We start from the raw sequence: 13,187 nt of genomic DNA, 5'->3' as shown, positions 1-13,187 counted from the left end.
GGAAAGATACTTTCATTGACAGATGCAACAGAACAAGTTGCTAGTGGCTCAAAGGGCAGGGGGGGGGCATCAAATTTATACTCCACTGTGGAACGGGATCATGAACCTGTAGGTATAATTTGAGCAAACACTTTAGAAACCTCATGGACATGCAATTTGAAAAAACTGAATGGTTATCCACAGGTGGGTGGAAAGCTGAGATAGCCACCAAAGAACTGTGATGAACTAAGAGTCAGTCCATGCTGTTTCAGAAATAAGAGTTCAAGATATGGTTAATCGGAGCTCGATTTAGGGAAATGCTTCTTTGTATGGACAGATGGAGAATCTAGTTAAAGGCTTTCTCCTATACAGTAGTACTTCCTGTACACCCTTCGAGCAAACTCATTCTGAGGTGGTCAGACATGAAGCTGTAAGGTGGAGGTCCTGAAGGTTGAGATGAAGGCAGCAGCTGTGGACCTGGGAGATAAGATGCATATCCTCTTGAGAGCAACAGCGGAGATCTGACTCATAGGGCTAGTAGGGTCTAAAACCAGTGTATATGGGGCCATGCAGGGGCTGGTAGAATAAGGTGAGCAAAATCTTGCTCAACTTTGGCTAAAACTTTGGGCAAAAAGTACAAGAACTGGAGGGAATGCATACAGATGGCCTCTCAACCAGGACAGGAGGAAAACTTCTGTCAGCAAACCTGGGCTGAAGCCTGCTTGGGAACAAAAGAATGACATATTTTTCCTCTTGTTGCAAACAGGTCCACTTGCGGAGTTTCCCACCACTAGAAAATGGACCTGGAAATGTCCAGTTGAAGAGACCACTTGTGGCGGCCTGCAAACAAACTCCTCAGGCAGCCAGCTGGAGTGTCTTGAGCTCCCAGAAAATAAACAGCTTTCTGGTTGATAGGATTGGCAATGAAGAAATTCCACAGGAGGATTGCCTCCTGGCATAACTTTGTGGATTGGGCCCCTCCTCGCTTGTTTACATAAAACAACTGCTAGGCTGTCCATGAGCACCAACACATTCCACCCCCTGATGTGTGGAAGGAATGCCATGCAAACCAGATGGATGTCCTGGAGCTCCCTGATATTATATGCAGATCCTGGGGAGACCAAAAGTGACTTAAGTGAGCTCCCCAACTTCGATCCGATACATCTGTGACTAGAGTCAGAGTCTGTTATGGGGGGGGGGAGGGTAAAGGGGACTCCCTCAGAAACATCTGTACATTCTATCCACCAGTCCAGGGAGCATAAGACCCAAGAGGGTATGTGAACCACCATATCTATATGGTGACTGGCCAGCAGGGCCGGCTCTAGCTTTTCTGCCGCCCCAGGCAGAAAAGAAAAGCGCCGCCCTCCCCGAGCGGCGCCGACCGCAGCACGAGCCCCCGCCCCCCCGAGCAGCGCAGCGCCGCCCTAGGCCCCCCGCCCCCCCAGGGAGGCGGCCCGCAGCTGGCTACCGGTTTGTCTGGAGGGTGGGGGGTGGCCGCTACCCGCAGGAGAGCAGCGCGAACAAGCTGAGGAGCGGCCCCTCCTCTGCAGTTGGGGCAGGGCCGCGCTACCAGCTCCGCCTGGGGGGGGCCCTTACTGCGGAAGAGCGGCGGGAGCTGGTAGCGCGGCCCTTCCCCAGCTGCAGAGGAGGGGCCGCTTCTCGGAGTGCACCGGCAGGGACAAGCGGAGGAGAAGCGGCCCCTCCTCTGCAGCCCGGGCAGGGCTGCGTTACCGGCTCCCGCCTTTCCCGGTAAGCAACCCCCCCCCCCAGGCAGAGCTGGTAGCGCGGCCCTGCCCGGGCTGCAGAGGAGGGGCCGCTTCTCCTCCGCTTGTCCCCGCCGGTGCACTCCGAGAAGCGGCCCCTCCTCTGTAGCCGGGGCAGGGCCGCGCTACCAGCTCCGCCTGGGGGGGGGGGGGGTTACCGCGGAAAGGTGGGAGCCGGTAGCGCAGCCCTACCCGGGCTGCAGAGAAGGGGCCGCTTCTTGGTGTGCACCCGCGGGGACAAGCCGAGGAGCGGCCTGTCCTCTGCAGCCGGGGAAGAGCTCCCGCCACTCTTCCGGTAAGTGGGCACATACACGCCCGTCATTTCGCCGCCCCCTAAATTTCGCCGCCCTAGGCACCTGCTTGTTTAGCTGGTGCCTAGAGCCGCCCCTGCTGGCCAGTCAATACACCAAGGCTATCCAACACTGTAGATGTCTGAGATGTAGTCTGTCATGCTGCACCACATAAGTTCATGATGTCATACGTCTTAAAAGTGTGAGACAGTTGCGAACTGTGGTGACAGGGTGCACCTTTAGATCTAAAACAAACAAAAAATCACATTGTTTGGAGCTTCTCCAGTGACAGGAAAGCCCTTGCATTTATAGCATCCAGGACTGCTCCAATGAATTCTGTTTTTTGAACGGGAGAGGATGGCTTTCACTTTATTGATTAGCAGCCAGAGTGTGTTAAAAGTGGATCAAACAGTGGCTACATGGGAGAGTACATGAGACCTGCTCTGGACTTTTACTAGCTAGTTGTGTAGGTAAGGAAATACATGGACTCCTGACTTTCTCAGAAATACTGCTATTACAGCTGTACATTTTGTGAAAATGTGAGGGGCTGCTGACAGCCCGAAAGGTAGCACTGTGAATTGGTAGTGGAATTCATTGACCACGAACCTAAGAAATTTTCAGTGGCTCTGGTGAATTGCCACATGAAAATAAGCATTTAAGTGAAGAGCATCATATACTTCTTGGGGAATTCTGTGCCACTGCACATGCACAGAATTTATATTCCCCACAGATTTCTTTGCTTCCCCGCAGAAAAATGACTTTCTGATCGGGAAGCAAAGGGAAGCCACAAGAGCGGACATGCGACCCTCCCCAGCAGTATGTTTTGGGTGCGCAGGGCAACCAGCAGAGAGAGAAATCACTGTGGGACAGGAGGTAGAACTGGGGAAGACCAGGCTGGTGGGTGGCTCGTGCGCTGCGGCGGGCTCAGCTGCTAGTCTGGCCTGGGCTGGGGAGGATGGGACTTCCTCTTCCCCTGCATGGCATCCGGGGCTAGATCAGACCCATCCCAAGATTTCTCCTCTACAGGAACTCTGCAAACTCCTTTTCCCCCCCCCACCCCCCACCCCCACTTCCTACACCCATTGCTCCTCAGCTGCAGTGGGAGGGATCTCTGTACAGGGAAATGTTCACCCATCCACCCAACCCCCGTTCATCCAGACCCCCTCATACTCAGACCCTCCTGCTAAGTCTCACCAACGCACACTCAGAACCCCCGATGAGCCCCACTCCCCCTGCACCTGGATCCCCACCCCACGAAACCCCAACCAGTTGCACCTGAATCCCCACTCCACTGAGTCCCACTCTCCCAACTTCTGGACTCACCACTTGAGCCTTCCACATCCAGACCCTCATGCAGACCACTAACCCCCCCACATCCACCACCCCCGCTGAGACCCAATCACCTTCACCTCCTGCAGAGTCCCATTACCATTGCACCCAAAAAAACCCAACAAGCCCCTGTGCATCCAGATCCCCTACTGAGCCGCCCCCAGCCAGACTGCCCCACAGAGAACCCTCTCAACCCACACCTGGATCTCCCCACACTAAGTCCCTCCATACTTGTATACTGCCTTGCTGAACCTGCCTGCCCACACCTGGTGCACCTGGCATGGAGGGGCAGGGCCCTGGGGTGTTTCTGGGGCAGGCCTGGTCCTTGGATTGTGTCAGGGTTGGGTGCAGCCTCATCGCTGAATCCATGTCTCATGGAGCAGGAGCTGCACAGTGATCTCCCACCTCTGTGCAGCCAGTGGCCTGTGTTCCCCAATGCCATGCTGGAGCCTCCACATTTATTTGACAAATAAAATTTGCAGAATTTTGAAGAATTTTAAAATATTGTGTGCAGAATTTTTAATTTTTTGGTGCAGAATGCCCTCAGGAGTAATCATACCAATCTCTTGGATCTAAGGAAGGGATAATAGATGCTAGAGTGACCATCTGGAATTTCATTTTCTTCAAGTACTTGTTTAACAGCCTTAGATCTATAAAATAGGCTTGATACTCCCTTTTCTTTTGGGATTAGGAAGTAATGTAAATAAAATTTTCCCTTTGAAGAACGTCCTGTATGGCCTCCGTAAGGAGAAGAGACTGGACCTCCTGAAGCAACATGCTCTTGTGAGAGCAGACCCTCAAGAGGAACGGGGAATAGTGGTGGGAAGGAGAGGGTCAGAAATAAATTGTAGGGTGTATTTCAGTTCCACCATGCTTAAGACCCACTGATCTGGGGTGATGCAGGTCCATGCACTTAAGAAGTGGGATAGATGGTTGTCAAAAATAGGGGTCTGGAAAGATGGCACTGTGGGGAGTGGTATACTGCTCTCATCCAACAGGTCAAAATTATTGCTTAGATGATCAAGGATCCCTAGAAGAGCTGGCAGCGGCAGAGGAGGGTGGAGGCAGAGGATGTCTTTTGTAACCCCTACTCCTCCTTTTGGACAGGTCCTTGGAAGGGCTGAAATCACTGGGAATGTAGTGGGTGGAACTGCTTTCTTTTTGTTGCGGGTGTATAGATCCCCGAGACTTAAGGGTCACCCTTGAATCCTTACAGCTGTGGAGTCTGTCATCACTTTTCCTGGAAAACAGCAAGGTGCCCTCAAATGGGAGGCCCTGAATTGTTTGTTGAGCCTCGGTGGGGAGGCCTGATGCTTGCAGCCAAGATGAATGCTGCATTGTGATGGCAAAGGCCATAGCTCAATCCACAGAGTCTACCACATCCAGGCTCGCCTGCAATGCCATTCTGGCAACTAGTTTGCCTTCCTCCATAAAAGCAGGTTACTCCTGCTTTGCATCATCAGGAAGTTTGTCTTTGAACTTCAGGATGTTATCCCACAGGTTGAAATTGTAATGACCCAGCAGAGGTTGCTAGTTCACAATCCTGAGCTGTAAAACCCTTGTGGAATAAAGTTTCCTGCTGAACAGATCTAGTTTTTCCTCCTTCCTTTCCCTTTGGAGCAGAGGCCTGGTGTCCTTGCCTCTGCAACTACCAGAGAGCCTGGAGGAGGGTTGTTGTAAAGTGTTTGAAATCCCTGTGAACGGACATAATCTTTCTTCTCCACCCCTTCAACAATGGGGGGCAGAGAAGAAGGGGTCTGCTATAACATCTTGACAGGCTCCAGGATAGCCTCATTAATAGAGAGAGCTACCCTAGACGGTCCTACCAAGGCTAAAATGTCTACAAGCCTGTATGATCTTTCTTGTACTTATTCTGGCTGGATATCTAGAGCTACAGCCATGTTCTTCAACAAGTCTTGATGAGCGCTAAAATCATCAGGAGGGGGAGAGATAGATTAGGCCATTGCTGCCTCATCAGGTGACTAAGAAAAAGAGGCTAAAGGTTGCTGAGGACGTCCCTCCTCCAATTCTTCTATAAGGGATTCCTGGGCACACAGCTCCGCCTACACAGTACCGGGAGAAGGAAGATGGTGACCTTCCTTCAGATGTTCCCAGTACTTTGTTGATGTAGAAGTGTGAGAAGGGAGCAGAGAGGTTCTGGAATATGGTGGGAAGCCCCAATGGGTCTAGAAGGGCGACTGGTATGAAGGTGAGACCCAGCTCTGTGTAGGCCACTGGCTCTTAGAATGCTGAAGCTGGTACCACGATGGGCCAACAAAGAAGCCAACTTCTGAGTCTGATGAAGAGTCTGTTTCCTCTGACCACAGGGGAGCTGAACCCCCCTCTCCAGACTTCAAACCTCTCTCACAGGTGATGGAGTTGCTACTACTGCCCCCCTTGTAACCTTTAACCCAGTGGTTAGAGCTGCCACCCAAGATGAAAGAGAGCTGGCTTCAGTCCCTTGCTCTGTCTGATGTGGAAGGGGTCTCCCATCTCCCAATCTTTTCTGTTGAAGCTGTTCCACTTTTTTTTATAAATATTGGCATAAGGGGACTAGAACCTAGGTCTTCTACTTCACAGATAAGTGCCCTAGCTACTGGACTACAAAGTCACTCACTCTGTTACTGGCCCAATGAATATTTATTTTTCTAATTACTTCCCTAAAGGTTGATTTTCTTCTCTGTTTTTCTTGAAAAAGGGCTGACCTGGCTTAGGCGCCTAACTCCATGAGAGGTTCATGACTGTGAATCCTGTATGAGAGAAGCTCCTCCCTCCAACTCAGACTCAGGCACCTAAATCCCCTGGAGCAACATGACTGCATGTTGGCCACACCCATCACCTCAGCATTACCTACTGACTAATTTAGGGGTTGCAGTGCCTAAGTTCCCCTTGTGAGCTCTATCTCAGGTAACTATTTAGAAACTGTGTAGTGACAAAACAAACTAGTTTGTTAGATAAATTATTCTTCATTTTCTACAAAAACTGGTATGTCATAATACCGGCTATGACTGGACGCTTCACTCCATGCCAGAATAACTTAATGTCTGGGTCATATGGATAAATGAATCTACATGAGAACAAAATATTATTAACTTGAAATATATTAATATATTGCAGTTTATGCTGGAGTACCTCTTGCAAAATGTCCAGAATTCATTCAATGATGACATTGTACATAAACTCCTTTACACAGTCCAATTCAAACATTAGATATGTAAATGTAGGTTATTTTACAGTTGTAAAATAGATTTAAATGTACCAATCGGAGGTTTACCTTGAAGTATTGTATTCTTGATGAGGTCTCTTGCCATTATTGCGTTCCCACCTAGAAGATGACTGTTCAATAGGTGGCAGGCCAGAAGCTCCTGAACTTCGTCTCAACTGTGGTGTTGGTAAACTATTCCTGCTATTTAATCCCTGTTGAATAATTTAACAACTGTTAAAATTTCTCTTATTGAAAGCAGACAGTTTTATGATTTATTATTTCTGCAAGTAGTGTATGAAATTATTTTTATAGCTAATCATGTTCAAAGAAGTAGGAAGTATGGTATCCTGTGTTAGAAACATACTGATCTCAAAAATTTGAAAAAGGCTTATTTAGGAATAGTCTATTCGAGAGAAAGATATCTATTTTATTTCTCATCTTCTCCTCATCCCATAATAAAAATAAAATCTAAGATATTTGTCCTTGGGAATTCATCTGTTCCAGCTATTATTCCTCATATGAAGTCAAATAATTTAGAGCTGAAAGAGATCTATTATCTAGACTATCTTTTTGCAAATATAGGATTGCTCCTTACAATACATTTTCTAATATTCTTCCTAGGTAAAGCACCTATGTGACTTCTGAACCTAAGTTCCATTTTCAAAAGTAACATAGGCTTCTAAGGATATGTCTATACTGCAATGTAAACCCAGACTTAGTGGGACTCAAGTCAGCTGACCCTGTGTTACAAAACCCAGAGCTTGAGCATCTCCACTGATTGTTAACCGTATGTTAAGAATTTTCTAACCTGAGTTAGGACCTGGGTCTCTGGCATCCACATTGCAGCGTACAGACCTGAATCAAACCAGCCATATCCCAGACTCTTTAGCGCACTTCCAAAATGTGTCCACTCTAGCCCTTTGACCATGGTGCACTGTGGGAAAACATTACTTTCCATGCTGCATGTTAGAGGAAATTGGAACAGCCTGCCAACCCATCTTGCTGAGTAGTCATTTTGGTCTGTACATTCCCTGCTACTGGAACCAGCAACATGGAGCAAATGCCTTTTCAATAACTTCTCTTGCTTGCATTGTCATTCCTGTGTCAGGAAATGGGGAGAGCTTCTGTAAGATGCTGGTGCACATTTCAGCAGTGTTTTCTGACCCACCAAAAGCACCTCACAGAGCTTATGATGGAGCAGGAGGAGGAGGACCTTACCATGGCAGACTTAAACTGACAGATGCTGCTCATGGCACTGTGTATAGCCACTGATGCTCCCAATGTAGGCGCTTCCCGTGCAGGGCCACAAGCACAGAATGGTGGGATCATATTGTCATGCAGACCTAGGATGACCAGCAGTGGGTCCAGAACTTTTGCATGAAGAAAGCTACATTTCTGGAGCTTTGTGAGCAGCTTGCCCCAACCCTCCAGCATCAAGACACGTGCATGAGGGAACTCTTGCCAGTCAATACGCGGGTTGCTATAGCCATCTGGAAGCTGGCTACCCCAGATTGCTACAGGTCCGTTACCAACCAGTTTGGTGTTAGGAAGTCCACTGTGGTAAAGTGGTAGCGGAGGCTTCTCAGACAATCAGGCATGTGGGTTTACCCCACGGTGGAGGACATAAAAGATATTCCTGAAGTAACTGCTGGCTTTGAGAGAAAGGGATTTCCAAACTGTGTCGGGGACACTGATGGGACTTGTGCCCATAGTTTGCCTTCCTCAAGGAGCGCATGAGTACAGAAATCAGAAAGGATTATTATGCAAGACCTCATGGACCTCAGAGCTTGATTTATGAATATCAGTGCAGGCTGCACTGGGAAAGTTCATGATGCCAGATTTTTTTGGTTGATCAGGAGTCTATATTCACAGACAGGGTAGAACTTTCCCACCAAATAACGTCATAATATACAGTTACTGTCCCCACTGTTATACTGGGGGACCCTGCATACCCCCTTTTGCCTTGGCTTATGAAATCATACCTGATGTAAGAGGTGCTGGCAAAAGATGGTTTAATTACACTCTCCAAAAGTGTTGAATGTGCTTCTGACAGATTGACATTCTGCTGGAGATGTCTACAGACACATTTGGATGCCAGTGAAATCAAGGCTGTCTGTGTTAGTGTGGCTTGCTGTGCTCTTCACAATCTTTGTGATATCAGAGGTGAGCCACTTCCCTCTGAATGGATCCATGACAGCGAAGGGCTGCTGAATGAGTTCACTAAGCCAGAAAGTTCACCCGCCAAAGCTGGAGCTGGATGTACGCGGGCAGCAGAAATCAGGGATGCTTTGTGCTCCCACATTATGGTCCCAGTGGAAGAGGAAATAGTATCTTTATGAATTTGCTTGTGGGGACGGGGTTCAGTGCTTGGGGAGGGGTGGGGCTTGACTGCCAGGCACTGAACTTATGAATGCCATGCCCACTTATGAAATGCTGGGTAGGGGATGATTCACAGTATGGATTCATATAAGGAAGTGATTGAAGTGTGGACTGATGCATCTAACTTTATAGAGGAATACTGTTTGCGTACTAATTCCTAATAGTCCCTGATCATGTGTTTATCTTAATTATTTTAAATACACATTGTATGATGTAATACAGTGATGATAATAAATGTTCTTGACATAAAAAGCTTTATTTATAAACATGTTTTATAAAAGTACAACATTCACCCATTGCCAGGCAGGCCAGTTGCCATTACCACACCAAAACACCAGTAACAACAGAACCTTTCAACAACAACAACAACAAGTGCAAGAACAAGTGCAAACAGTAAAACCATGAACAAGACAGAAACCCCCTACCACTGCATGTCTCCAGCCCTCTATTCTCCTTTCTCTTCTTATCCCATTTACTCCATGCTTGGTGCCAGGAGAAGGGGCTGCAGGCATCCAAAGGGGAGAGGGTCAAGAAAGAAGATTCTATGGGGCAAAGTTGCCCTGTCCAGCTACTCATGGGGCCCAATTGCATGGACCACTGGCCATGGAGTTTTACAAGTTGTTTCTGGACTGCATCCCCAGGTACTGCACAGGGATGCAGGCCACAGTGTGGATGATGTGACTCAGACCATGGTGTGGATGATGTGGCAGAAGCCAATATTCTTGCAGCCATTCTTGATAGCAGCTGCTCAAAGAGTTTTCTCTGCTGAACTCTGTCCTTCTCCCGTAGCCTGCTCCAATGCTAAAACCCTATCCCAAAGGTGTGTAGCCAGCTTCAGCCTTTCCTTTTGCCTCTCAGCATGCCTTTTCTCTAGCTGTAAGTCTCTCTCTTTTTGGTATTGGCTCTGTCCAGAAGTTCAACCATAAGTTCACCACAGAAACTCTTCCTCTTGGAACAGTCTGTAAAGGTACATTGGGCCAGGCTTGTACTACACTGTGGGTGAGCTGTGCAGGTACTGCAGCCAATAGAGGTTGAGAGGCCTGGAACAGAACAAGACACAGAGGGATATTGTTTCAAATAGCTCAGTGCAGGAGCACAGAAAAAAATCTTTGTGGAATTTCAAGGACATAAAATGTTACTTTTCCAAACTAAACTCCAATATATTGTGAGAGGGATGCTTCTGTCCACAGAAGCTCCCTGGACAAAGCCTGGATAATCACAATGAAAAGTTAAAAATTCAAAGGATTTTTGGTTTTGTTTTTAAAATTGCAGAACTACTTGGGTTAGGGGAGGGAGGGCTGTCAGTGGCCTTGTGACAAAAGCTTTTTCTGTCATTTTAGACCTTCCACATTTTCGAGGATGTACAGTTCTTGTGGTCGCTGACTGGCAAAGGGAGATGTTACTCTGACCTGCTGGTGGGAAAACTGCAGGGTTTTCCTCGGAAGTATTCAAACATATAGTGACTGACTAGCACAACTATGAGTGGACTGGCCTGGTCAGCTACCAAGATGGCCCTGGAAAATACAACCTTTCCTGAAATGTCACTACCTATCTGGAGTTTGTGCTTCAGGAAAAGTTTGCATCTATCAACACCTGCGATTGGGTCAGAATTCTTGAGGGATTCAGCAGAATGCCGCATTAACTTCCACGTGGCTTGGCTGATTATGACTGCATGCAAAAACATTTAATTCCATGGCCACCCCACTTTAAACCCTCTCCCCCCAGCACATTTCTGGGTGCACTTTCAAACCCCAGGCAAATCTGGGACAAATACTTTTGTCACCTACAGACTGCATGGACTACCTTTACCTCAAATGGACTAGATCTGCGAACGGAACACATTTCCAGCTCCTCCCCACCACAGGTTACCATTACCACATGGCTCGTTATATCACTGAGTAGCTACGGAACAGCATATTTACCGGTATGGCAGTTTAAAGTAGTTATTTTTAATAAACGGGAATGCCCTAGCAAAAATCTATGCCTTTCCAGTAAAAATTCACTTTTAAGGATTTTTATTGTTTGCATTTCCTAGCTGTCATTTGATGAGGGGTAGGGAGAGTCATGCCACTGGGATACATTCTGCCATTAGGGGGTAAATGCTGCTAGCTGGGACTTCTAATAAATTTTACATTGGTTCATAGAATGGAAATCCCTCCCATTCCCATATTAATAAACTTTATAATGGAGCCACAAACTTACCAGGCTCCAGGGCGGTTTCTGTCCCATCTGTGTCTTCTGCAGGCTCCACAGTGGCCTGTTTCTCAAGAGGGTATCAAACAGCTCCTCTGAGTACAACTCCAGGATGTGCTGCAGAGACTCCTGTGGGACTGGTTTCAGTAAGGGTACGTCTACACTTACCTGCTGGTTCGACGCGGAGAGTTCAACTTTTTGGAGTTCGAACTATTGCGTCTGATCTAGACACGATAGTTCGAACTCCGGAAGCGCCGCGGTCGACTCCGGTACTCCACCTCGGCAGAAGGAGTTGGCGGAGTCGACGGGGGAGCCGCGGAGTTCGACCCCGCCGCGTGTGGACGGGTGAGTTGTTCGAATTAGGGTACTTCGAATTCAGCTACGCTATTCACGTAGCTGAATTTGCGTACCCTAATTCGAACCCCCTTCTTAGTGTAGACCAGGCCTAAGAGTAATTTCACTGGCATCACTCTGCATCTGCTGCTGGCTCCCATCACTCCCCATGCTGTATTCTGGGGCCAGCGGGGTGCCATCCTGGCTGACCAGGTCATCATGCATCATTGATGGCTCTGCGCTTGGCACCCTGTCAAACTCCTCACAAAACGTGTACTATGTCAGTGAGTTGCCTGAAGTGAAGCTCTGGTCCTTGGTTTTCCTGCACTCACTCTTGAGATGCTTCATCTGCTTCTTAAACTTGTCACCAGTCCGGTATATTTGCAATGCTGACAGTTTCTTCCCTATTTGCTGGTATGCACAATCATTCCTGATACTCTTACTAAAATCCATTGTTTTGCTTGCCTCGCACCAGAGATTTACCAAAATCTGGATGTGCTTGCATAACGATGAAGCCGTGCACTTTGCAGAAAGCTTATTCTGATCAGTCTCCATTGCAAACACTGAAGGTTCTCTGATGGTGTATTTGTAGCTCAGTGGTCAGAAGGCAATGCAAGGATTAATGCTGACTCACTGAACTGCTGCATTATAGCAATGGGGATTGCTTTTACTTTCACTGAAGTCAACTGGAGATTCTTGGGAGAGAGAGAACAAAGGAAGTGGCCCATGGGATTGTTGGATACTTTTTGGTGGACCTTCAGAATCTGAGTCGGGGGTGAAGTGCTGTCTCTACACTGCAAAGTAATAGGATTTAAAGCCTGGGTTCCAGCTTGGCTCAGACCCTCCGTACCCGCAGAGTCCTAGGACCCTGGGTCCGAGCCCAAGTCTGAGAGATGTGTGTGTAGATGGAAGTGGGGATTTGGACTCAAGCCCAAGCTTATATTGCAGTGTAGACATACCTTAAGTGCCTAAGTTGGTTTACAAAATGGGACTTAGGACACTAAGAACTTAAGCTCTCTTGAAATTTTTACCTCCTGTCTAGTTTAATAATGCTGGCAATGAGGCTTCTACCATTTCCCTTAGGAGACTACTGATCAGCCTACAGATCTCATCTTCATTAAACTTTCCAAATATTCCATCTACATTTTCCTTTTCTTAGTTTTACCCCATTAAACCTAACTGAACAGAGGGGTGGGGGGGATCACATTAAATTCCTCTCCCTCCTTGGTGTCTTAATACCATTAAAATATTTGTAGACCAGGGACATCTTGGAATGAGCAGAGAAAACATTTGCTAACTGCACCTCTGTTTCTGCAGCCTTGCTGGATAAAATCACATCCTCAATATATGCAACAGCAACCTAAACAGAGTACTGTGCTGAAAGAATAGTTAATCCAAGAAAAGAAATGGGAACTGCTAAACTTGTATGTCTTGGTATCTTCACCTGCAAAAAAGATAATTTCCTATACATGTTCCAGTTTGAAAAGGAAATTATATTATTTATTTGCATTACAGCAAATAATATAATGGCAAGTGCTCCCTTGTGCTAGGCACTGTACAAGCATATAAAAAAGACAGTCTCTGCCTCAAAGAGCTTATTACTAGTTTTGTTTTTTGAAAATACAATACACACAGAGTACAGAAGTAAACTGCATTTCTTTCATAGTGATCATGATTTGGTAGGGTGACCAGATAGCAAATGTGAAAAATTGGGAC

At 47.3% G+C, this 13,187-nt stretch overlaps 1 protein-coding gene across 1 annotated transcript in view; it reads right to left on the bottom strand.

Moving 5' to 3' along the window:
- The window catches only part of PDE3B (phosphodiesterase 3B), a 255,046-nt gene that overhangs the window by 75,652 nt on the left and 166,207 nt on the right, over window positions 1-13,187 (bottom strand). Inside the window, exon 4 of the mRNA XM_045014892.1 lies at window positions 6,636-6,778. Within this exon, the coding sequence (XP_044870827.1) occupies window positions 6,636-6,778 (143 nt within the window). The remainder of the gene's footprint in view (window positions 1-6,635; window positions 6,779-13,187) is intronic.

The sequence above is a fragment of the Mauremys mutica genome, chromosome 4 (assembly GCF_020497125.1).
Source record: "Mauremys mutica isolate MM-2020 ecotype Southern chromosome 4, ASM2049712v1, whole genome shotgun sequence".
Classification (NCBI taxonomy): domain Eukaryota; kingdom Metazoa; phylum Chordata; order Testudines; family Geoemydidae; genus Mauremys; species Mauremys mutica.
The sequence above is the reverse complement of the archived record's forward strand: the minus strand, read 5'-3'. Positions and strand labels throughout refer to the sequence as shown.